This window comes from Eublepharis macularius, chromosome 1 (assembly GCF_028583425.1).
Source record: "Eublepharis macularius isolate TG4126 chromosome 1, MPM_Emac_v1.0, whole genome shotgun sequence".
NCBI classification, from domain to species: Eukaryota; Metazoa; Chordata; class Lepidosauria; order Squamata; family Eublepharidae; genus Eublepharis; species Eublepharis macularius.
The window spans coordinates 181,974,102-181,990,191 of record NC_072790.1 but is presented as its reverse complement, the minus strand read 5'-3'; the positions used below and the strand labels follow the sequence as shown (position 1 = coordinate 181,990,191).

At 41.8% G+C, this 16,090-nt stretch overlaps 1 protein-coding gene across 5 annotated transcripts in view; it reads right to left on the bottom strand.

Annotated features, from left to right (window-relative positions):
* TMEM63A (transmembrane protein 63A) overlaps positions 1–16,090 on the bottom strand; it is a 56,525-nt gene that overhangs the window by 21,441 nt on the left and 18,994 nt on the right. For all 5 annotated transcript variants that reach the window (XM_054979593.1, XM_054979584.1, XM_054979610.1 and 2 more), the window contains 9 exons: positions 15,336–15,444; positions 14,401–14,471; positions 12,759–12,839; positions 11,455–11,578; positions 11,122–11,255; positions 7,240–7,377; positions 5,592–5,745; positions 4,330–4,436; positions 3,559–3,645 (listed from right to left, as the gene is read on the bottom strand). In XM_054979593.1, coding sequence (XP_054835568.1) covers positions 3,559–3,645; positions 4,330–4,436; positions 5,592–5,745; positions 7,240–7,377; positions 11,122–11,255; positions 11,455–11,578; positions 12,759–12,839; positions 14,401–14,471; positions 15,336–15,444 — 1,005 coding nt within the window. The remainder of the gene's footprint in view (positions 1–3,558; positions 3,646–4,329; positions 4,437–5,591; positions 5,746–7,239; positions 7,378–11,121; positions 11,256–11,454; positions 11,579–12,758; positions 12,840–14,400; positions 14,472–15,335; positions 15,445–16,090) is intronic.

The following is a 16,090-nucleotide window of genomic DNA, read 5'->3' as shown; positions in this document are numbered from 1 at the left end:
ATCTGATTTCTGAACTGGAACAGGGCCAGACAAATCGCTCACAGTTCCAAGACATTGATAGGAAGACGTGCCTAACCTGTGATGCTTGCATCTGTAAATATTTGTTGTTCTCAAGGAGTCATGAATCTTTTGATCTGAAGTGGTACCTGAATGGGAAGATCTGTCTTCTCCATGATCTGTTGTTAATAAGATCTGAGAAAGATCTGAAGCAGTCTTGCATGTAGACGACCCCAAGGTATCGCATTGTTGTTAGCCATTAGCAAACTCATCAGTTTGGGTAGTGTCGTGAGAAGTGATTTTGCACTCTGATGACAGTCTCAGCCAGCTGTTTGGTCTTCCTGACCTTTCCCTTGGTGAGGGCTAGACAACACTCTTTTGATGACTATACCTAGGTGTTTGTAGGAACTGAATACTGAACTGAGTGTCATGGTGAGATCTTTCTTTTGAACGTGATCTGATCAGGAGATCGTCTGGGTACAAGTGAACATGAATACCTCTCTCTATGTGACATATGGTGAGGTTGATCAGGAGCTTTGTGAACACTCTTGGCGCGGTGGACAGGCCAAAAGGGATGACTCAGAACTACCAATTGATTTTTTTTCTTTCCCACCCCATAATGCAAAAATTTAGGTATTGTTGATGGGCTATCAAAATCAGTACACGGAGGTATGCTTCTGTGAGATCTGTAGATGTCATGTATTCTTCTGGTTGAATGGCCTCTGCGACTGAGCACAGAGTCTCCATTCAGAAGTGATGCAATTTGATAAACTTGTTCAAAAAGTTGAGGTCTAATAATGCCTTCCAGTCCCCATTCTTTTTAGGAACTGTGAAGAAGATTGAGTAGACTCCCCTGTCCTCTTTCGTTATGGGGAACATGTCCCACAGCTTGAATGCCCAGAAAGTGCTGGATTACAGTTTGAGTTGAGATTTTGAGTAGGAGAGAGATGACAAAATGTTCTGGTGAGTAGCTTTTGAATTGTATGGAATAGCCTTGTGAGACTATTTCTAAGGTCCAGGTATCCGCCTGCGTGTCAACTCAGGCTTGATGGTAAGGAGTAGTTGGCCTCTCATAGGGACGGCTTGCAAGTCCTGTCTTAGATAGCTTGGTATCAAGGTTGGATCTCTTGCCTCATGTGAAGAACTGTCTGTTTGATCTTGGGACAACAAGCATTATCCCCACAATACAGCTGGGGAGCTGGAACTGAGAGGAATGGTTTACCCAAGGCCATGTGGTAAGTTCATGGCAGTAGTGGGATTTGAACCAGCAGAGTACTGCATCACAGTTCAGTTACTTAACCACTATACTACAAGTGAGTTCTTGAAAGGACCCCCCCCCCCCTTATAAAGGGCTGTCTAGATTAACCCCAGAGTGGTCGCTTGGAATCCTGTCTGGACCTTAGTAGTGTGTGTTGTGAATAAAACGGCTGAGGGCTAAGGGATCACCTCTCAGATTGTTTGAGTGTTTTTGGCAACACTTTCTTTTGTCCTGGGTCTCAACCCAGATCTGTCCCACGGCATCCCCAAATAGCTTGCCCCTCTGAAAGTGGTAAGCCAGGATGATATTTTTAGAGTGTAAATCTGGTGGCCATGCTCTTAGTCAAGGGTGACTACTTGTTACTGCTGCCGAGACCATAGTCCTGGAAGAAAAGGTAACTGCATCCAGGATGGTGTCTGCATTGAAGGTACTGGCCTTTAAAATTCTGTTTGCCCCTTCAAGGGGGGCATCGATTGTTGTATGGGAGAAGTGGGATCAGTTTTCTGATCCATACTCCTGATGCTCTGGAGGCAATGGAGGTAATGGCTGTAGCAATAGTCATGGCCATGGCCTCGTGGGCTCTCTTCATCGTGGCCTCTCCTTGTCTAAGATGTCTCTAACTGATCCTTTCCCATCCTCTGACAGGAGCCCAAATGACTGAAGTGTAGCCACTAGAGCATCGATCGCAGGTACCTGCAACATCTCATAGCAAAGAAAGGTAGGGAGTACAGTTTTTTTTAAAACCACGTTCGAGGATTGCTTATTGGCTGATCGCTTAGACCACTCAGCCTTGAGCTGTCTCCCAAAATATTCTGGAAATGGGAGGACATTTTCTGAGGAATCTTCCCTAGGAAGAGACTCTTGTTTCCCTGGGTCTGGATTTGGTATTCTCTGTCTAAGGGTCCTCCTCCCACAAGGGTAATTCCTGCAGTCCTAAGGCTGAGAATGTCTTAGGTAGTAAATATTGGTAGACCTCAGATTCAGACAGCTGGGCTGACTGTTCTGGTAGGCATATTTCCTCCTCCTCCACATCTGAAGGAATTCTTCCTTCTCCTTGTCATTATAGACACTCTCTGAGGGCAATCCCCCTGCTCAGTACGGATCTGTGTCTATTAAACATTACAAGCTGCCTTATTCTGACTCAGACCATCAAGGTCAGTGTTGTCTACTCAGAATGGCAGCAGGTCTCCAGGATCTCAGGAAGAGGTTTCCCGTCCCTCCATCATCTACCTGATTTTTTAAACTGGAGTGAACGGGGAATGAACCTGGATCCGTCTGCATGCAAAGCAGAAGCTCTTCCACTGAGCCACAGCCTCACCTGTGGAGGAAGGAGGAGGAGGTAGGTACCATACCACTATTAACAGAGGTTTCAGCCCAGCAGAGATTATATATTTCCTCCTCGTGGAGGAAATCTTAGGAAGTTAAAATGTTCAAAGACACAGGAAAATTTGTACCCTTCATACGTTACCCATCCGATGGGGAGAGTCCTGTTGTAAAGAGAGGGCTAGATCTGAAGGAGAAAAGCCTGCTGTTGAATCTCCAGCCAGGAAGTTGCCATAGGCACGTTCACTGTGGCGCTGGAGCTGAGGAGATTCCTGGTGTCTTTTCCCGCCAAAAGCCTGGGCTGAGGTAACACGCCAACTCCAGCTGAAGAGCAGGAGCACACAGATGCTTCCAGCTCCTACTCAGTTGGATGAGCTGTTTGAAGTTCTTCTGTGGCTCTCTGTCGTCTAGGAAGCTGTCCTCAGAATCCTTGGCATCCATCTTGTAGGCGGCTGCCCCAAATGGCTGCTGTGATCCTCTCAGTCAGCCAGGGAGAGTAGTAAGAGACAGGAGAGTACAGCAAGAAGATAGGAACTATGAAAGTTTAAGTCAACAGAGTTTGAAAGACAAAGGAAAGATTAGAGGAAGACAAGAGCAAAGGAGTAGGAATGGGAAAGTCAAAGTGAAACTGAAGTCTTAATAAGAAAGTAGCAGAGCTAGTCTGCTGAAGAACTGCTCTCCCTGGAGGCAGGAACAGAACTGAAGAGAGAGGGTGTCCCACATGCTAGACAGGAAGAGAAAGAAAATTAGTTCCTGCCTCCCTGATTGGACGGTGGGAATCACCCAAGATGTCCTCCGCCTCAGAGGGAGAAAGCACTTTTATCCTATTTATTTCAGCGGGAGAAGTAGAGCTTTTTAATACATGAGGAAGTGACCTGCTTGTTTAAAATATGGCTACATCTGAAGTTCCAGCATCATATACTCTAAGAGATTTCTGCAACTGTACATAGAAGGCAATGAAAATATAGTATGGTCTTTACCTGGTTAAACCAAGTGAAGGCAGGATTAACACCATGAAAATCAAAAAAATGTAGATTTTATGCATCATTATTCTGTTTTTACCAGACCTACCAAAAAAAACAAAAAACCACAAAACATGATTAAACAGCCAATGCTACACATCAATTGATATATATATAGACCGCCCTTATTCTTCTTTCTGAAGTGCTGTTTCAGCCAGCACAGATTTGAAAAACTATTACTTCTGTTTTTCCTACATATTCTTTCTGGCTTTAACTACATTACTTTAACTACATTACTTAAAAATACTCAAAATCAATACTGGAACTACAATTTATACAACTGATCCAATCTACATTAAGCATGTCATATAGCTTCCAAAACCTATAACATAAGCAATCCAGGTCACAATTACAGCAGGTCCTCATGAAAAATAAGTTGTCTTTGAGTACACGCTTCTGTAAGTCAAACAAAACTTGACCAAAATCTTTCCCAAATGAATACCACAGACTAGGCATTATTCATTGGACCACGTAGGAAACAATAACACTAAAAACAGAAAGATGTGTTCATTAGAAAAAGAGAGTAATTTCTTAAGTAATGTAATAATTTTTGGCACATTTAAAGTCTCTCTGCTACTAATAAGCACAAAATGAACTCGGAGGAATGGGACCTAGGATTTGCCAGATATTTTCTATAGCGTCTATATAGCGTTCCCTTTGTCCCGTCCTTACCCTCCAACAGTTTTGAAACCTTTAACCAACTAAAAAGGCAGAAAATGTGCTATTTACTTTGTCCAGTGCGATTCCAACAGGGTTGAGAAATAGACAAGTGTTGGCAGCAAAGCTGAAAAGGACCACAGAAGGACTGTAGGGAAGAACTGGCTAACAACAGGATTCTGGAAGAAAGGAAATTGTGAAGAATGTGAGTAGACCAGCACTGCACAACTACCTTGAATGCAAGATTTTTTATCCTTTCGCTGGGCCTGCAAGACAGAGCTGTTCTGCCAGGCATATGGGCAGTGCTAGGCGGAGCCCCCCTGGCCAGCTGATGAGGGATTGGGCCCTCCCCACCACCAATACCCCCATTTTTTTAAAAAAAAAACTTCTTGAATGCAGAGATGCTCTGAAGTTGTTTTAAATTTGATCAGTGAAATTCTGCGCCGCTATGTTGATATATATAATTGTATTTTAACTGTATAAATTGGATGTTTTTAGAATTGTTAATTATAACAACTGTTTAATATATTTTAACCTTTATGTATTTTGTAATCTGCCCTGAGCCTGCTGGAAATGAGGGGAGGGCGGAATAAAAATTGAAAATAAATAAATAAAAATAAATAAATGGTACATTAGCTTGTAAAAGTATGCAACGCACTGAAACACAGCTTGAATTATGAAGCAATTTTAATATAATGGCGAGGCTTTGACCAGAGATCAAAGTATGCACTGCAAGTCAAAGCCAGAGATTAAGTTCAATAATAAATGGCATTATTAATTATTATTTATTGGTGTGATCTACACTATCATAATTTTATCCCTCCCATGCAACTGAGGATAGTATTTATCCATTTTCCTTTCATGACACCACTGTTAAGTAGACAAAGCTGAAAGAGAATGACTGGTCCAAGGTCATCCACTTATTATAGCTAAGTATAGACTTGACCACAGATCTCCCAAACCCTAGTGCAACATTATAATAATTACATCATACTAGTTTTATTTATTTCATTTACAGCCTGCTTTTCTCCCCAACGGGAACCCAAAGCAGCTTACATTGTTCTCCTCTCCTCCATTTTATCCTTACCATAACCCTCTGAATTATATTAGGATGAGAGTGTAACTGGCCCAAAGTCAGGCAGCAATTTTTTTTACATGTAATTGTATCACTTTTAGCTCTTAGACCTTTCCAATTTGGATAAAAAACATATAAAAACTAAGTGCAAAGAATGTCAGGAGACAGCATAATGACAAACAAGACTGCAGGTATAGTTTTTCAATCTACACATACAGAAACAACAGATTCTAAAATCTGGACATAATGCTCTACTCACATTAAGATAATGAATAGGCTTGGTTACATTGAACTTATCCATAGTTGAAATAATGATGGAAGGTGTGGTCAGGAAAAAGAGCACAAGAAAAAGCAGCAAATTTATACAAATCCACCGAAACCACCAATTCAGGCCTTGAACTGAGAGGTTAGTCCTGCCAAGACAACAATACGTCAGTTCATTAGTATTATTATTGTATAGTCTAGACTGTCTAAGTGACATATTAAACAAAACTAGAAGTTGAAACATTGATGTAAAAAAGTAACAGGAATGCAGCAGGCAGGAGAATGCTGAATGTTTCTCCTGGATCCCATCCCTCCCAGCATCATAGCAAACATACATACAGAACCCTGGATGGGAGAAGCAACATTAGCGACTCTTGATACATTTCAAGTAATTAGCTCTTATTTAGCAGAGTACTTTTAAATCAAGAAACAAGGATACCCTCATCAGGATTTACATGCCTGAAGAGCAAGGTTATTTCTTGGTTAATGTTACACCCTTAGACAATGTATTTAAAACATGTTGGGATTCCCTATTAATTGTGTGGGAAAAGAAGTTGGAGGGAGGTTGGATCCACACTACAATCTTGTGGTATTTTGGATTTTTCTTTGTCATTGGACTGGATGTACACTACTTCCCACTCAACCCTGGACAGCCATCAGTCCACTTACTACTATTTGAAGAGGGTTTCGCCTATGCAACCTTGGCTACTGAGAACATATATCATTGGACTGAAGCCACAGGACTCCCTGGAGAAAGCCATGCTAGTTAAAATGGCTTGAAACCAATTTATATTTTAAGTATCACCATGACTTAAAACTGTTATTGTGCTGCCAGAAGATCTGAGGTTTATTCATCTAAATTCCACCTCTTCATGTTCCTGCTCAAGGCCGCTCACTAAATAAAACTATTAAAACATAATATAAAAAACATGAAAAGCACAGCCAATAAAAATCCAAAAGCACAGAACATCTTACAACCTAAAAATCCTCAGGCTAAAAGCAGTCTGTAAAAATAATTAAAGAGATTAGACACATAGTTAAAAGTCTGGTTAAAAAGAAATACTTTGGCCAAGTATCTAAAATAGGCGTACAGCAGGCGCCAGCCAAGCCTTAAGGAGAAAGGCAGATGTCACCACTGGAAAAAGTCCCATCTCTGGTAGCCACCTGCCTCACTTCTTCCCGCAGCAGCAAAAAAATCAGAGCTTGTGAAAAGGATCTCAGGTGGTGGACTGGGGATAGTATGGATGGAGGCTTAATGACCTTCAGTCTTATATTACAATATATACAATATAACACAAAATGAATAGTGTTCCAGAAAGGAAGGCAGCTGATTCAAAACACCTTTCTGTGTGAGAATGTGGCATTTTTCTTGTACAAGGAGAATCCACAATTTCTCCCAGTTTCCCTCCTCCTCCCAACTGCAATCACTTGTGTCACATCTCACACTATTCTCATCCCTGCCACAAGGAGAGGGTTGCAGGGCGGGGGGGGGGGGGAGGAAGCAGGAAGGGCAGAGGAGGGGCCCATTCTATTAACAGAACTCAGCTTACAGTTGGATCCTATCTAAATAACCTTACCTCCCACATTCCTTCCAAATTAAATATTTCCATATATAAACAAATGGAGAAAGGCAGAAAAGTTACCAGCAAATATTCTGTGGATAGGTAGCATAGGCAACATGCCACTTCGAAACGCATAGTTCTTTGCTGAAGGATGATGGCTGGGGCGGTTCTTTACATTTAAAACCTTTACATTTACAGGCATTGAAATCTTTTAAAATACTGCAGCAAAAGAAAACAGTTTAGCTTTTATGCTTGGAAATGACCAAAGTACATACAGAAAGACTGTTCAGAAAAGACAACTACAGACAAAGAAGTAACTGAACATCCCTTGGTCAGAGTCTAACAGTTACTATTTCTTTTTATACTACCAACAAAAACTACACACAAACATTATACATGAACCTGTGCTGACATCAATTCAGTAAATATAATCAAAAAGAGTCCAGTAGCACCTTTAAGACTAACCAATTTTATTGTAGCATAAAACGAATCTCTTCGAATCTCATAAAACGAATCTCTTCGTCAGATGCATGGTACAGAAACTGGTCAAATATATATATATGACTTCTATATTTGACCAGTTTCTGTACCATGCATCTGACGAAGAGAACTTGATTCTCGAAAGCTTATGCTACAATAAAATTGGTTAGTCTTAAAGGTGCTACTGGACTCTTTTTGATTTTGCTACTACAGACTAACACGGCTAACTCCTCTGGATCAGTAAATATAGACTCTCTGTAATATGGATCTGACAGAGATTGTACAGATTTATCCAAAAGTTTCCAAGTCAAGCCAAATCTACCTTACTTCTAATTTGGAGACAGTATCAAAAGGGGAGGAAGTAAACAAAATTTTCCAAACCATTTTCAATATCTGAGAATAAAACTGTTTGTGACATCAACATATTTGTGGGCCTTCTTAAAGAAAGAGCAGGCATAGCTGCCCTGACCCAATTCAATAAGGACTGTAGCATATGGGATTTAGCACTTTCCCTTGTCCCATTTTCCTGACTTCAGTTGGATCCTCCAGAGCTGCTATTTGCCCCATTTGGAAGAATGCCTATACGTTCGCCCCCATGCATAAAAGGAATAGGAAAGACCCCACTCACCCACAGCTAATATTTACTCTACAGAACTGCATGGAATCCATCCTCAGATCCCCCAGTGTTTCACCCTGGTTCACTCCATAACAGCAGTAACTCTAGTAGTCAGTAATAAGTTAAACTGGTGGTTTGCCATATCTGCTTTTGAGGGCCAAGCTACATGTTACACCATTTACAAGTGTGTGCTGGGTTCTATGCTGAGAGTTTTGTGTTGAAACTTAATTACCAAGCAGATAGTAGTCCAATTCCACTCAGGACTGTATCACATTGGGAAAGCGGCAAGCCTTCCATCCAGTGCTGTTTTCCTGACCTGAAAAGGCCCCAGAGAGCCATTATCTGTCCCACTGGGGAAGCTTACATGTAGCTTATCAATATCTATGTAGCCCATCAGTACACGTACATTTCCCAGTGTAGTCTGATCAACAGGACCCAGGACAGACCCATCAAATATGTGTACTCAGGACCTGAGAAAATGCTATCATTGTACTTCTAATATTGAGATTTATAAATGAAACTAAGCTAGATTGCTACAACTTCACAATTTTACACATAGTTCTGGGTCAGAATATAAATCAGTGTGTATCCTCCACCACAACGAATGGGCAGATGAGAAGAAAAAAACCCTAATCATGCTGCATATATAGTGCTCAATTATGGACATGAAATATTTTAAAATTTGTGGTGGTATGTAAACAGATTACACTACGCCACCTAAGATGTTCATAGAATTAAAATTGAGCAGCGGTCATTTTGTAGAAAAAGAGCTGCAGGAACTCATTAGCATATGCCACACCCCTCGATCGGGCCGAAATGGCCAGGATTTGGCTGCTGCCAGACGGGGGAGTGTTCCCCCATCTGGCAGTGGCCCGATCAGTGCCCTTTTGGTCCCAAACCAGGCTGAAACAGGCCCCAAATTGGTTGTTGTGGGTTTTCCGGGCTGTATTGCCGTGGTCTTGGCATTGTAGTTCCTGACGTTTCGCCAGCAGCTGTGGCTGGCATCTTCAGAGGTGTAGCACCAAAAGACAGAGATCTCTCAGTGTCACAGACATCTGTCTTTTGGTGCTACACCTCTGAAGATGCCAGCCACAGCTGCTGGCGAAACGTCAGGAACTACAATGCCAAGACCACGGCAATACAGCCCGGAAAACCCACAACAACCATCGTTCTCCGGCCGTGAAAGCCTTCGACAAGGCCCCAAATGGTTCAAAATGGTCATTTTGGGCACGTTTTGGCCTGGATTGGGCCCAAAACAGCCCAGATAGGGTCAGTGCTGGGCAGAGGAGGGGTCCCCCACCAAGCACCAACCCAGTCCTGGCGGTTTTGGTCCTGATCCCGGCCGAAACGGGCCCCAAATGGCTATTTGGGCCAAAACATCCCGGACCAGGGCCTGGATCAGGGCCGAAACAGCCAGGACCAGGTCAGTGCCTGGCAGGGGACGGTTCCCCCACCTGGCACCTACCTGATCCTGGCTTTTCTGGCCCTGATCCCAGCAGGAGTGAGGCCAAAAATGGCCATTTTAGACCTATTTTGGCCCGCCCACCTGACTTTAGGGCCGTTTAGGCCTTGATTGGGGCCAAAGTGGCCCAAATCCAGGCCAAAACAGCCGGGATCAGGTTGGTGCTGGGCAGGGAAGCCTTACCCCACCCAACACCAACGCAACCCAGGCCCATTTGGCCCTGATCCAGGCCGAAACGGGCTCAAAATGGCCCAAAATGGCCATTTTGGGCCCATTTTGGCCCGGATCAGGGAAGAAACAGCTGGGATTGGGTTGGTCCACGCCTGGCATCGACTCGATCCTGGCTGTTTTGGCCCAGATTCGGGCCATTTTGGCCCCAATCAAGGCCTAAATGGCCCTAAAGTCAGGTGGGCGGGGCCACTTGACTTGGGGGAACTGCTGGAACACCATTCCGGTGCGTTCCCCCTCGAAATGAGCCCTGAACTTGAGACAAACTTAAGAAATGAGACAGTTGTTTATAGAGGATCATGCTGACTGTGGGGGAAGGGAACGAAACCCAATTATTGAATTATATTACTGATAAACGTAGTTCAGGCAGAAGGATCTCTTTAAGATAAATCAATAAATGACTGATTAAAATTATGGTTCAATGTAGAAAGTTATTTTAGAAACCTTGAGATAGGCAAAACCAGCAAAACTAATGGATTCTGAGTTGTGCTCTGTGGCTTGTTACTGAAAAAAGCAGCTGGCTGCCCCCGTATGTACAAGTGGACAGAGAGGGAACAAGCCCACGGGAAGCACACATAAAACTAATCAAAGAATTTACAAAATTGTATTCAAAGTGCAAGTGCTATAAATAGTGGTAATTCATACATATATCAATTTCATTCACATTATCTCATTCCATATCCATAACAAACTGTACAGGGAAAACCTTCACAATTGTACATCCAACAATCGGGCATAAACACAAACAGAGTCTATTGTAGATTCCTATGCAAAATCTTGTGTCGAACAAGCAAATTCCTGGAACCTCCCAGATGAAAAGGGAGCGTCACCGTTTGAAATGAGGAACAAACTCTCAAACCACGCCCAATCTGGGGCCAGCTAAACGCTGCAGATTTCGTAGCACCTTCATCAGGAGCGTGTTGTTCGCTTCATTATGGGAGGAACAAGCTTAATCCAATGTTAATTCATCATCAATCTTTGAAGCCCGGAGCACAATGGCTAAGTTTACTTGCTTGTGCCGAACAGCTTGTGTGGCTTGTTATGGCATTTAATGAATACTCTCCTAGATCTAATCTTACTCATGAACTTTTTTGAAGCTCAAACTGTGATAAGTCTTTTTTAGTTCTCATAAGTAATTCAACTTTAGACAGAATATTGGATTAAATAATATACTCACTATGTTGCCATGGATTTCTCCTGGAATGTTACGAAAGCCATTCCCAGTGGCTTATCATAAACTACCTGCTCCTCTTTCAAATATTCTTCCAAACATTTGTTAGAAACTCTGGTGTAGTAATCTATAGCATCGTCCTATGGAAAGCATGCTTGTTACAAATCAGTATTGAATTGCTCACACAGTTACATAAACTCACAAGATGGAAACAGTACCTGAATTATCACTTTTCATGTATTATGATTTTTCTATGTAACCAGTAAAGCATTAGAAGTTTGATATTTTCAGTTGCAATCTTCCACAATTTTAGCTGATTATGAAATAGTAATTTCTTACCTTTTCACAGCCTCTGACTTCACAACAGCACAACTGGCCAAGTGGTTTGGGGTTTATGAGAAACCGTTTTCCATATCTCTGATGTAAGTGTGTATAATATGCTGCACTTTTCTCTGCCTTTTTTCTGGGCATAAAAAGTAAAAAACTTTACAAAAGTAGATGTATCCAAAACTGAGCGTACCTTATAAATTCATTTCCCCCCATGCATATAACCTAATATAAAACCATATGTATTAAACACATCTGCATCATGCAGATGAAATCTACCTACATTTGTGTACATGCACTGTGTTGTGCAGTGGTTAGAGTGCTGAACTAGGATATAGGAGACCCAGCTAAAAATCCCCACTCTGTCATGGAAGCTTGTTGGGTGACCTTGGCCCAGTCACACATTCTCAGCTTAACCTACCTCACAGGGTGGTTCTGAGGATAAAATGAAAGAAAAATGATGTAAACTGCTTTGGGTCCCCAAGGCAGGCTATAAATGAAATAAAATAAATTTCACTTTGAAACTCTTTTACTAATACACATATAAGAAATTGGTAAGGAAAATTCCTCTGAAGTAAGCTTTTGATGTTTTTGGACAGAATGGTATTTATATTATATGAAACACACACACAAAATTCAAGAAAGGGTCACAGTATGTTACAAAAATAGGGGCCCATCTGTACAATGTATGTGTGGTCTCCCCATAATGCAGGGGGCTTCCTTATAATGTGTTAAGATTCATTCTCTCTTATTAATTAAAGCCACCTCATAAGCAATCTACACTGAAAAACAAGATAATTCTTAAAATAAATTCATAACATTTCTTGCACTTCCTACAAGCAAATCAATTAACGCGAACTTACTTACCCTCAGAAAAGATAGCAACAACACCTGTAGGCTTAATGACTGAGTGTAAATTTGAACCAGGGTCTCCCCATCCCTGTCCACTATATCCAACATACACCGCACAGGTGATATCTTTCAGGGATCAACAGCTAAATTGTGGTCAACAAGACAGCTGTTACACCACTCCCATTATGAGGACTTTATGGGTGTCAACAGCATACAGGCATGTAACAAATAATGTGAGTTCCATACTGAAAAAAAAATTAAGCATCTGTTTTTCATTGTAATTTTCCCTACTCAGTCTATATTTCCATACACAAAACGTGCTAGCATTTCTTGAATGATACTGGAAATTACTTTAACACTCGTAATATTACCATCAAATTACTCTCTAGCATTAGAAATCTTTTTCTGTTAACATTTTATATGAAGTTAATGTGTTTTCACCAGGATTTTATTCATACAGGTACCTCTCTGTGTACAGATAGGTAAGTCTCGATACATCATAACATAAGTTGACCTCTTGCACACTGCAGGTTGGATACGCTTCACTGAAAAATGATGAAACAGGTATGTTAGAAGAGAATGTCATATTGAATTTATTATGGCTGATTATTGTATTGTTAGTAAGTTGTTCAAATTGTTGTTCTTATAAATATTTGGAAAACTAAATAAAAAGTATTTTAAAAGAAGAGAACGTCATAAGAGATTAGTGAGGACAAAGAATTGGGAGTTAGGGGGGTCAGAACATGAATTTGCACACTGTGCAACATGGCTTACCATGTTGCCTGACCTCCACATTCCACACAAATTTACCTGCTAATTGCAACATTGGAAAGGGCTGGCAATGAGGCCTCCACAGTACCACAGAATGTTGCCACAACAGCTTCCAGTGCCAAGGATCATTGAAAATGCAGTTTCCAGGGCTCTCAAATGTTCAGTAAATGTTATGAAAACTGTTAGCAAGGGAACCTGGTATCTGCAGCAGTGGCGCCAGGGTTTTCGGTGGCTACGGCTGGCCAGGCACCCATGCCCGCGCACACACGCACCAGCCTGCGTGATGACGTCACGTGTTACATCATCACGGGCATGCACGCGCACCACTAGCCTGATTGCTGTGGTGGGCAGCTGGGACGGTGTGTGGGTGGCCTCCGAGCTCTCCTGCTCGGTTGCCCTGCACTGCCGCAGATGCCTGCCCGCGGCTACTGAGCCTGGCCGGGGGTGTGTGCTGGCGGCGGCAGCAGGGGTGCAGGGCAGGAGGGCTAGGAAGCTGCAGCTCCGTGGCGCATGCTCCCGCCCCCCACGCCTCCTCCGGCGCCCCCTCCGGCACCCCGCACCCTGAGGCCACTGCCTACCTGGCCTCAATGGGCGCGCTGGCCCTGGGTATCTGGATGCTGTGAAAGCCCAATGGAGATCACATTCGAAGATCTTATCACCATGCAAGTATAATGAATAGAAACAAAATGATTTTTCAATCTTTTTGTAAAATAGTACAGCAGAGCCCATGCTGGACTGAACGAAGTGAAGGGCTCACCTATTAATAGACACTGGGATGGATCCAATGAACTGTGGAAAGAGTGGAGCTCTTAGAATGGATTCTTATAGTCGTCCCTGCTGCTTCTGCAGCCTACCATACCACACCACCAGAAAAGCTGTTTCTGTGTGGGGAAAACTGAATTCCCCTTCAAAAATTTAGAAGTGCAAGTATCCAACCTATAGACGGATGTTCAACTATTAATTGGACGCCCTCAGCTAGGTAGATGGCAACCTGAAAACGGCATGTTCAGTTTTGGCACTAAAATGAGGGAATTCCTCTCCCAGAAGATTCTTCTTTCCTCCCAGTCTCTGTCTTCCACCAGCAGATGAAGATGTATCCATTTTATTTGGAGTTCCCTCACTTATCCTCCTTCCTGTTAACATGTTTTAATTATTTATGTGTTTTGACTGGTTTTATATTAATGTCTTTTTAAAAGCTTGTTTTAATGGGTTTTTTATTGTTTGCCCCCTTGAGAACTATAAACTGGGTGGAAAGGCAGCATACACATGTCCTAAGCAAATAGGGCTATTTATTAACATTAATAGATTTGGCAAAGGTTTTTTATTTAAATTTACCTGAAGTGATTTTCTAGGTTTGTTTTCTTGGCACTTTTTGGAAGGCCAGTTATGAACAGTGTGTGCTTTACCTACAAAACAAAAGTAGCAGTTTATCAAAGAAAAGAACCAGAGAAGAAACACATAAAGAAAAGCAATCTGGATGCTTCCACTTAGACTTTTTGTCTATGAAATACACAATGAAAAAAGTACATTAAAACCTGGTTAGTTAAAGGTGTTTTCCCATGCACAAACGGGCTTGTGTTTTCTCCTTGCTGGTACTGCAGCTGCTGATACAAAGCAGAGGCACTGTGGTTTCCACATGGCAGGTCTGTGCCTCAGTCCCTCCCTGGCAGCTATTTTCCCCCCTGCCATCAGCAACTGACATCACCGTATCACAGCAAAGCAAGTTTGGGAAAGATCAGAGAAAAGCTGAGGAAAACGCACAATCATGTGGGGCAACAGAAAAAACCCTACTTCCCAAAAGCACCCAAGTTTGGGCAAACAGCCCATGTCTAAGTGACCAAAGTCTCAGTTGTTTCATCATCACGCTGTTAGTAACTTTAAGAGTTTTTAAAAATTCTTTTTCCTACTCAATAACATAGGATTGGGGCGACACTGAATTTCATCCAAGAAAAATGCCAGGGTGAAAAGAGGGAGGGTTTTTTTGGTCAGTAGAGGGAAGATATTTTACATATTCACACTTAATATTTGTTGCACACTGATCATCACTACCCTCACACTGAATAGGCTTATGGATGATGCCATACTACTAGATTTGACTATGCAATGTAATTATAAGGACTAATACTTTCTGACTGCATTCTGAGTGGGAGAACATTTTTACCATTTTACTGACTTCCCTGAAAAGCCAATGAAACAAGTATTTGACCCCCACCCCAGCAGCCTTATAGAGAGCAAACTGACATACTTTAGAAAAAAAATGAGGAACATACTAGGTCTTCTTCTTTATATGTGATAGATTTTCTGTGATGTTTCATGAAGAGGACTGTCAAAATCAGGTAGATAACAGCAAACATTGTGTGAAGCCAGAGAAGACTGGTGCTGTGGGATGTAATGTTTCAGCATGAGTGAAATAACTCCTGCCTCGTCTACTATTAAAATCATGTCTATTCAATGAACAAGCAGAAAAGCAAACATCAAACTGGATGTGTCTCCCTTTATAGCTTCCATTTTAACAACACTGCAAAAGAGAATCTGGAAGTCAAAAACAACCAAGCCATCATTAATCTTAAGGCATGTATTTGCATTCCAGAGTTAGTATGGTCTCATAGGTTTTGAGTAGCCAACAGATTTGTGCCATCTTTATAATATAATCTTTTTTCTTCAGGCACATTTGCTATGGATATTTCATGTTACTTACAAAGGTGAGAATCTAAAGGACCTGGAATCTGGTTTCAGAAGCCAATGTGGACATTGGACTTATTTTTCTTGATCAGTAGTTTCCAAACAATCTTTAAAGTTCAAGTTCATTTCCGAGTCTTCTGCTGATCTAAGACTTCATCAGATCACAAGAATCATTTATAACATAATAATGTTTTGCATTATTCTACAACAGCTGTTGTAGCTTGGTTTTGCCAAATTCTTAATTCGACTATTGGCTGCGAGGCTTTTGCAAGCTATTTTGCGGGCAAAATCTTGTCCCTTCGCCGTGGCCTGCTGCCCACTGTTGATACAGTAAGGGAACTGG